General features: G+C 37.7%; 1 protein-coding gene across 2 annotated transcripts in view; it reads left to right on the top strand.

The window, feature by feature from the left end:
- Nucleotides 1-10,375, top strand: part of SEC63 (SEC63 protein translocation regulator) — a 66,724-nt gene that overhangs the window by 54,421 nt on the left and 1,928 nt on the right. For both annotated transcript variants that reach the window (XM_081828761.1, XM_006743711.2), the window contains 2 exons: nt 619-717; nt 9,592-9,696. In XM_081828761.1, the coding sequence (XP_081684887.1) occupies nt 619-717; nt 9,592-9,696 (204 nt within the window). The remainder of the gene's footprint in view (nt 1-618; nt 718-9,591; nt 9,697-10,375) is intronic.

Genomic DNA, 10,375 nt, shown 5'->3' with positions numbered 1-10,375 from the left:
CCTGCTTCTTTTTTTTTTTTTAAATACTTTTCTGTCATTGTGCATTCTGGTGGCAGTTTCTTTACTGAGCTCTTTTTCTATGCCTAATCTTTTATGAGTAGAACTAAAAATGCTGCACTTACTAAAATCATGTGCAGTGAAAGGTATAAATAGACTCTTAAATCTGAGATGCTCCCTTATGAGTAATATGTTTTAATGATTTCTGATTTGGTTTCCCAAGTCCCTTCCACTCTTGCTTATTACTAGGTAAGATTACTAAGATTATTTGCTAGATGATATTGTAGTAGTTTATATTGTTTTATTTTTTAGGCTATCTTTTGTCATTTAAGGTTAATATAGGGGTTTTTAATACAGAGGCCCATCATTAGGGTTTTTTAAGGGGCCATTTGAAACCCTAAAATTACATGCAGAATTCTTTTGGACAGCAGATCTACAAATGGTTAATAATGATTTATTCATTCAGTAAATATTAAGTATCTGTTTTGTACCAGGCACTGTATCTGTGCTGGAAATACTGCAGTGATAAAACCAGAACAATACCTCTGAAAGGAGACAAGGCTAAACAGTTATTTCTCTAGTTCTTTCTGATAATATAAACTTCTCTTTTTTTCTTTGCAGGAAAAACAAGAATGGTGGTGGCTTTATATTGCAGATAGGAAGGAACAGACGTTAATATCTATGCCGTATCATGTGTGTACACTAAAAGATACAGAAGAGGTAATTATCCAACAACATTATTTCAGTTTTTACAAATATATGGCATCTCACCATCATGCTGCTTCATAAAGTCTTCCTTAGAAATCAGTTTATCATATTTGGCTTATTGTATTTTATTTGTTAAGGCACATTTTGTAACTGTTCTCTGGTGTCTTTTGGGAGTAACTGATTGGAAATTTATACAGTATTGTTAAAGGTAGGCAACTCCTATCAGTCTTAAAAACTTGTTTTCAACTTATTTTGGGGAGTTTTCACTGTTAGTGTCTAAGAACATACGCCTTTTGCTTTCCTGTCCAGAATTTAATTATATTTTACAAAAATTTATGATTTTCATACTCATTGGATTAGTGCTAAGATAAATATCTTTGGTCTTAAAAACAAATTTAAGAACTGATAATTAGATTTTTAGAATGGAATTTTTGATTATGTGGCATTATTCATTGTTAATGTCATTACTAATATATCATAGTGATGAGTATATTTTATCCGTTTTTCTTGATTGTTTCATGCTACTTCTCTAGAAAAGTTCTTTCTGCCTGGATTTGGTAGACAAGAGCAAGGTTTTTTAGAATTTCAAGATAGTTCTGTGATAATTTTTTTTTAAAGATTTTATTTATTTATTTGACAGAGAGAGACACGGCGAGAGAGGGAACACAAGCAGGGGGAGTGGGAGAGGGAGAAGCAGGCTTCCTGCAGAGCAGGGAGCACAATGCGGGGCTCGATCCCAGGACCCTGGGATCATGACCCAAGCCGAAGGCAGCCGCTTAATGACTGAGCCACACAGGCGCCCCTGTGATGTTGATTTTTTAATCCAAAAGTATTTTCCCCCCTTTATAACCAAGTAGTAAATGTGTGAAGTAGTTTGTTGTTATTTATTTGACACTTAAAGTTAGTGCTAACTTAAGGGTATTTCTTGGATAGAGCAGTTTTATTATTATTTTTTTAAAATTTAAGTTTTACCTATTTTTGAACAGATAATAAATTCACCTAGTTAATAATATTTCAGAAGATATACAAAAGTACACTCGTTGAAACATCCCTGTCTCTCAGTCACCCACTTTCCTTCCTGGAGGCCATCAATGTTATAAAATTTTTATGTAGTCTTCATGTGATACTGTATGTAAATTACAAGCAAATACACATGTGTATTTTCTCCAATATTACATATAAAATAGCATACACCTTTTTCTCTCAATGATATAACTTGGAATTTTTTCCAAGTTACTGCAGAAAAACCTTCCTCATTTGTTTTTACAAGCTGCATTATACTCTTTTGTGTGGTTGTTTATTTATTTAGCATTCTACAATTTAATGGACTTATAAATTATTTCTTTTGCTGCAGTGAATAACCTCATATGTCATTTTGCACATGTACAAACATTTATAGGATAAATTCATAGAGTTAAAATTAATGAATCAGACGCTGTGTATATTTGTAATTTTGGTAGGTATCGCTAGATATTTATTTCTCTATAGGGAGAATGAATGTTTAAGAATGCCCTTTCTCTCTCAGTATATCAGACATTTTGAATGTCACTGCTGATCAGAAAGGTGGAAAATGGCATCTTAGTGTTATTTTTTCCCCTCTCATCTTTTATTTTAAAAAGTTTCAAACCTATAGAAATGCTGCAAGCACACTACCATGAACTCCCATAGATCCTTTATCTACACTTATCAATTAACATTTTGCCTTATATTTAAGATAGTTTAATATCTTTCTCTGCATGTGTGCCTATAGACATCATGACATTGTAACTCTAAATACTTAAACATGTATCTCATAAGAACAAGGGCCATCTCCTACATAAGCACAATGAAATTACTATATTCAGGAAATTTACCATTGATATGGTATTTAATGTGCAGTCCATATTCAGATTTCCTTAAATGTTTCACTAATGTCTGTTGTAGTTTTTGTTCTGTTTTTAAATTCAGGATCCATTCAAGGATCATGCATTGCATTTGGTTGTCATTCTTCTTTATTCTAGAACTCTTCTTGGCGTTTTTGCTTTTAAATTTTTCATGCCATCAACATTTTTGAAGAGTCCAGGCAAAATATTTTGTAGAATATCCCTCAGTTTTAATTTGTCTCATTGGTTACTCATGATTACATTCATCTTAAATATTTTTGGCAAAAATACTACATGAGTGAGACAACCTTCTAATGAGGCACATTATATCAGTTTGCCCCACATTGGTGATACCATGGCTGAACATTTACTTAAGGCTTTTCTCTACAAGGTATTTTTTTCCTCTAATCTTTCAGGTAATACTTGGACACTATGTTAATATCTTGTTCTCTACTAGTCTTCTACCCACTCATTTTAATACCTTTGATGATTCTTGCCTTGATCACTTTTTACTATGCTGGTTTTACTCAGTATAGTTTAAATTTTGTCTCTCTCTCAAGAGTGAAACTGAACATCTTTCAGTGTATTTGAATTGTACTTATTTTTATGTCTGATTGTGACCATTGTTCATTTTTGTTGGGTTATTGGTCTTTTAATTGGTTTGGGGAATTATTGTTGTTTTAAATATTATATCCCTTAGTGATATTTGTTGCAAATATTTCTCCCCAGTTTGTTTTACTATTGCAGTTGTTTTTACCAAGTAAAAATACAAACATTATTTATTTGGGTTTTTTTGGTAGTGTGATTTAGTAATTTTTTTCTTTTATGATTTCTGTGTTTTATGGTATACTGAGAAAGGTCAAACTGTGGGATTAATTTTAAAAAATGATAGTCCCATGAATTTTCTAGTTTGTTTTTCCTAGTTTGTTTGTTTTAATATATAATCTTGCCTACAAAATCTGGATTTTGGAGATTGGAGGCAGATCACCAGAACATCCAAATGCCATCTTAATAACTTATTCTTCCTTTGTCTAAGTGGAAATTAAACTTTTTCCTTTAAATTTTTATTTTAATCACCTGGTGCTTATCCAGGTGCACTTCTTAGTCCCCATCACCTTTTTCACCTATTCCCTGCCCACCTCCTCTCTGGTAACCATTGGTTCTCTATGGTTGAGAGTCTGTTTCTTGGTTTGTCTCTCTCTCTCTCTCTCTTTTTTACCCCCTTTTCTCATTTGTTTTGTTCCTTAAATTTCACATATGAGTGAAATCTTATGGTGTTTGTCTCTCTCTGACTGACTGACTTCACTTAGCATTATACTCTCTGGCTCCATCCATGTCATTGCAAATGGCAGGATTTCATTCTTTTTTATGGCTGAGTAATAGTCCATTGTATGTATATTTCACATCTTTATCCATTCATCAGTTGATGGATATTTGATCTGCTTCCATAATTTGGCCATTATAAATAATACTGCTATAAACATAGGGGTGCATGTATCTCTTTTTTTTTTTTTTTAGGATTTATTTATTTTGGGGCGCCTGGGTGGCTCAGTCGTTAAGCGGCTGCCTTTGGCTCAGGTCATGATCCCAGGGTCCCGGGATTGAGCCCCACATTGGGCTCCCTGCTCGGCGGGAAGCCTGCTTCTCCCTCTCCCACCCCCTCTGCTGGGTCTCTCTCTGTCAAATAAATAAATAAAAAATCTTAAAAAAAAAAAAAAAAGGTTTATTTATTTTAGAGAGAGAGCAGGGGGAGGGGCATGGGAGAGGGAGAGAGAATCTCAAGCAGACTCCCTGCTGAGCACAGAGCCCAACATGGGGCTTGACCCCACGACCCTGCGACCATGACCGCTTTTTGGGTAAATACCCAGTAATGTGATTGCTGGGTCGTAGGGTACTTCTGTTTTTAACTTTTTGAAGAACCTCAGTTCTGTTTTTCACAGTGGCTGCACCAGTTTGCATTTCCCACCAACAGTGCAAGAGGGTTCTGTTTTCTTCACATCCTTGCCAACACCAGTTGTTTCTTATGTTTTTGATTTTAGCCATTCTGACAAGTGTGAGGTGATATCTAATGGTAGTTTGGCCTGTGTGTCCCTGATAAGTCATGTTGAGCATCTTTTCATGTGTCTGTTGGCCATCTGTATGTCTTTTTTGAAGAAATGTCTGTTTGTGTCTTCTGCCCATTTTTAATTGGATTACTTGTTTTTTGGGTATTGAGTTTTATAAGTTTTTTATATATTTGGATACTAACCCCCCCCTTTTTTTTTTAAGATTTATTTATTTGAGAGAGAGCAGGAGGGGCAGAGGGAGAGGGAGAGAAGCAGACTCCTGGCTGAGTGAGGAGCCTGACACAGAGATCAGTCCCATGACCCTGAGTTCATGACCTGAGCCAAAATCAAGAGTTGGACACTTAACCAGTTGAACCACCCAGGTGCCCCACTGGATACTAACCCTTTATCAGATATATCATTTGCAAATATCTTCTCCCATTCCATAGATTTTGCTGATTGTTTATTTTGCAGAAGCTTTTTTTATTGTGATGACGTCCCAATAGTTTATTTTTGCTTTTGTTTCCCTTGCCTCAGGAGACATATCTAGAAAAGAGTTGCTATGGCCCATGTCAAAGAAGATACTGCCTGTCTTCTCTTCTAGGACTCCTGTGGTTTCAAGTCTCACATTTAGGTCTTTAATCCATTTGAATTTATTTTTATATACGGTGTAAGAAAGTGGTCTAGGTTCTTTTGGACATGTTGCTGTCCAGTTTTCCCAAAAGCATTTGTAGAAGAGACTTTTTCCCACCAGATATTCTTTCCTGCTTTGTCGAAGATTAATTGACCATATAATTGTGGGTTGAATTTCCGGATTTTCTGTTCTGTTCCATTGATCTACATGTCTGTTTTTGTGCCAGTACCATACTGTTTCGATCACTTCAGCTTTGTAATATAACTTGAACTCTGGAATTGTGATGCCTCCAGCTTTGCTTTTCCTTTTCAGTGTTACTTTGGCTCTTCAGGGTCTTTTGAGGTTTCATACAAATTTTAGGATTATTTGTTCTGGTTCTGGAAAAATGCTGTTGGTATTTTGGTAGGGATTGCATTGAATGTGTAGATTGCTTTGGGTAGTATAGACATTTAAAAAATATTTGTTCTTCCAATCCACGAGCCTGGAATGTCTTTCCATTTCTTTTGTGTCTTCAGTTTCTTTCATCAAGTGTTTTATAGTTTTCAGAGTACAGGAATAGACCTCTTTAGTTAGATTTATTCCTAGGTATCTTATTGTTTTGGGTACAATCCCATTTTTTGTAATTGGGATTGATTGCTTAATTTCTCTTTCTGCTGCTTCATTATTGGTGTATAGAAATGCAACAGATTTCTGTACATTGATTTTGTAGCCTGCGACTTTATCAGTTCTAGCAGTATTTTGGTGAAGTCTTTTGGGTTTTCTATGTATAGTATCATGTCATCTGCACATACTGAAAGATTTCTTTCTTTCTTACCAATTTGGATGCCTTTTATTTCTTTCTGTTGTCTGAGTGCTGCAGCTAGGACTTCCAGTACTGTGTTGAATAAAAGTGATGAGAGTGGACATCCTTGTTTTGTTCTTTACCTTAGGGGAAAGGTTCTCCGTTTTACCCCATTGAGGATGATGCTAGCACTGGGGTTTTGCATATATGGGTGGCCTTTATTATGTTGAGGTATGTTCCCTCTATACCTACTTTATTGAGGTGTTTTTTTTTTTCTTTTTCTTTTAAGTAGTCTCTACACCCAGCATGGAGCCCAGTGGGGGCTTGAACTCATGACCCTGAGCTGAGATCAAGAGTCAGATGTTTAACTGACTGAGCCACTCAGGTGCCCCTTGTTGAGGGTTTTTATCATGAATGGGTCTTGTACTTTGTCGGTTGCTTTTTCTGTGTCTATTGGAATGATCATATGGTTTTTATCCTTTCTCTTATTGATGTGATGTATCACATTGATTTGTGAACCAACCTTGCAACCCAAGAATAAATCTCACTTCATCATGGTGAATGATTTTTTTAATGTATTGTTGGATTCATTTTGCTAGTATTGAGGATTTTTGCATCTGTTTTCATCAGAGATATTGGCCTATAGTTCTCTTTTTTTGTGTGTTATTTTTATTTGGTTTTGGTATGAGGGTAATGCTGTCCTCATAGAATGAATTTGGAAGTTTTCCTTCCTTTTCTATTTTTTGAAATAGTTTGAGAATAGGTATTTAACTCTTCTTTAAATGTTTGGTAGAATTCTCCTTTGAAGCCATCTGATCCTGGACTTTTGTTTTTTGGGAGTTTTTTGATTACTGATTCAATTTCTTTGCTGGTTATCATTCTGTTCAGGTTTTCTATTTCTTCCTGTTTTAGTGTTGTACGGTAGGTTATATGTTTCTAGGAATTTATCCATTTCTTCTAGGCTGTCCAATTTGTTGGCACATAGTTTTTCATAATAATCTCTTTATAATTGTTTGTATTTCTGTGGTGGTGATGGTTATTTCTCCTCCTTCATTTGTGATTTTATTTATTTGGTTCTTTTCTTGATAACTGGGTAGAGGTTTATCAATTTTATTGATTTTTTTTTTAAAGAATCAACTCTTGGTTTCATTGATCTGTTGTATTGTTTTCTTTAGTCTTCTGGGTCATTAATTTGTTCCTCTGCTTCTTCCACCCTGCCATTCATTCCATCAAGTGTGTCTCGTTTTGTTTATTGAGCTCCTTATCTCTGCTATTGAATGTGGTCTGTGTTAATGGTCTCACTGATGTCTTCCACTCTTTACTCAAGCCCAGTGAGTATCCTTATGATCATTGCTTTAGGTTCTCTATCAGGCATGTTACTTATATCTGTTTTGCTTAGATCTTCTGCGGTGGCCTTGTCCTGTTCTTTCATTTGGGAGAGAGTCCTCTGTCTTTTCATTTTGTCTAAGTCTCTGTGCCTGTTTCTCTGTGTAGGAAAGTCAGCTATGTCTCCTGTTCTTGAGAGTAATGGCTTTTATTTAGAGGAGGTGCTGTGGTGCTCTGCAGTGTAGTGTCCCTTGTTCCCTAAGGCCTGGTGCTTCAGAGAGTGTCTCCAATGTGTGCTGTGTGGGCTTTGCTTTTGTGTTCTGCCTGCTTTATCTTTCAGGCCAGTCGTCTGCAGAGGGTCCCTTTGCCTGTTGGTGGGTGGTGTTTGGTCCGTGGCCTGAATGTGGCAAGTTTTAACTAGGTGTGTTCTGGTCTGCTTGTGAAACAAGTCTTGTTGCCACCGGCCATGGGAACTGAGGCCCTGCCAAACTTGGGGCCCACTGTGCTGGGACTGAGGCAAGTGTAACTGGGAGGGGTGGTTCCACTGGAGTGCAGGTGTTCCGGGGGCTTGGTGTAAGCAAATTAGGTAATGAGAATTGGCACTTCCACTGCTTCCTGCAGGTGGTCCTGTCTTATGATGAGGGGGGGGGTGGGGGGTAATGGCCCCAGCCAGGGGTCTCTCTGTGATGCCCTCTGAGATGAGTGAATACCCTCCGCACTGTGAGCCCCATGCGCTTTTCAGGTCACTGTTTCCATGCTCTATGTCCATGGACTGTTTGCCCTGCCTTTTCTCTGAGAGCAGCCCCAGTACCATCTGAGCTCTCCCAGAGCCAAGAGTGCTGACCTTTAAAACTCCAGGCTTTAAGCCCTGCTGGTTGCAAGAACTCAAGAAATTTGGGCCCTCTTGCTTTCCAAGAGGGAAATTCTTGGAAATGCTATGGGAATTCCTTTTCCCCATGCACTCCCCTGTGTGCTGGTTTGTCTCTTGCTCTTCTCTGCAGCTGCAGCTCCCTCCCTACCACAGTGGCCATGATCCATTTCTCTTCCAAACTATGTCTCCATGCTTCCTCCCTTCTTCGACATGGCCTCTTCTCTCTCTTCTCACAGCCCTTAGCTGTGGTGTTTGTTCTGGCAGTCTTCAGTTCGATTGCTGGGGTATTTAGGATGATTTTTTGTAGTTATCTAGTTGTATTCATGGGATGATGTGAGCCTAGGGTCCTCCTATTCCCCTGCCGTCTTCCTTTCCCTGGAATTGAAATTTTTAAGAGTTTGTAACTCTTTGTATATATGAAGTTTATGATTTAATAGGAAATAAATATCTTCTTGACCTTTTAAGGCACTGGGCATGTTTTAAAAATTTTTTTTTATTTGAATATAGCTGACATGTTTTTTATTTGAGTATAGTTGACATACAGTGTTACATTAATTTCAGGTATGTAACAGTGATTCAACTTCTCTATGTTATACTATGTTCACAATGAGTACAGCTTTGGCTACTGCCTATCAGCATACAATGCTATTACAATATTATTGACTGTATTTTCTGTGCCGTACCTTTCGTTTACATGACTTATTAATTCCATAACTGGAAGCCTGTATTTCCCATTCCCCTTCACCCATTTTGCTCATCCCCTCATCTCCCCCCCCAACATTCTCTCCGTCAACCATCAGTTGCTTCTCTGTATTTATAGGTCAGATTCTGTTTTTTATTTGTTTATTCATTTGTTTTTTAGATTCCACATATGAGTGAAATCATATGGTCTTTTCAGCATTGGGCATTTTTAAAGGAAAACTCACTTCTCCTGTGTTTCTCATTTCCTCACACTACTGTCACACTCACACCACTTTTGACACCAGGTGTGTGGGTTTTTACGCACACCGAACAGTTCTCTGTCATACCAGCTGAGTGTCCTGCAACTTCACTCAGTGCTGGCACTGTTTATCTGGAGTTAGCTTCAGATCCCACAGGGTAAGGGCTCAGTTCCATAAGACTCCCCGTCCCCAATGTGCTTCAGATTTACAAGTCTCAAGTTGTCACCTGTACTTCTGACCAGCTGGCTATGAATTGGGATTCCCATGATCCCCTCCTTGAGTCCGATAATTTGCTAGAATGGCTCCTAGAACTCAGGGAAACACATTTACTAGTGTATTATTAAAGAATATAATAAAAGACCTAGATGATGTTGTTTTTTCCATTTCTCAAAATACGGATTTTAAGTGCTGTTTTTTTTCTTCTAGGTAGAACTGAAGTTTCCTGCACCAGGCAAGCCTGGAAATTATCAGTATACAGTGTTTCTGAGATCAGACTCCTATATGGGTTTGGATCAGATCAAACCCTTGAAGGTAAGAATAGTGACTCTAATAAATATGGTTGCCTGTTTGAATAAGTGCTTAATATACTAGGAAAGCATTTCTAGTTCTGAAATGTAGAGTAATAGAGGGAAAAAGATGTCTTCTCATACTTCATATATGATACACTCAATGGCTTGCTCTTTTAATAATAAACTTGAGTTGAAGGAGCATAATGCTTTAGAACCTCAAATATAAGCTATTAGAATGATTTAGAATGTTAAATATAAATTACTTAAGTGATACTCTTTTTTTATTTTATTTATTTATTTTTTAAGATTTTATTTATTTATTTGACAGAGAGACAGTGAGAGAGGGAACACAAGCAGGGGGAGTGGGAGAGGGAGAAGCAGGCTTCCCGCCGAGCCGGGAGCCCGATGTGGGCCTCGATCCCAGGACCCCGGGATCGTGACCTGAGCCGAAGGCAGACGCTTAACGACTGAGCCACCCAGGAGCCCTGTTTATTTATTTTTTAAAAGATTTTATTTATTGGGCGCCTGGGTGGCTCAGTCGGTTAAACGACTGCCTTCGGCTCAGGTCATGATCCCGGAGTCCTGGGATCGAGTCCCACATCGGGCTCCCTGCTCTGCGGGGAGCCTGCTTCTCCCTCTCCCCCTCCCCTGCTTGTGTTCCCTCTCTTGCTGTGTCTCTCTCTGTCAAATAAATAAATAAA

This window comes from Leptonychotes weddellii, chromosome 8, assembly GCF_054177405.1.
Source record: "Leptonychotes weddellii isolate Sample4059 chromosome 8, ASM5417740v2, whole genome shotgun sequence".
Classification (NCBI taxonomy): domain Eukaryota; kingdom Metazoa; phylum Chordata; class Mammalia; order Carnivora; family Phocidae; genus Leptonychotes; species Leptonychotes weddellii.
Note: the sequence above shows the minus strand (reverse complement) of the source record. Positions and strands in the feature narration are given on the sequence as shown.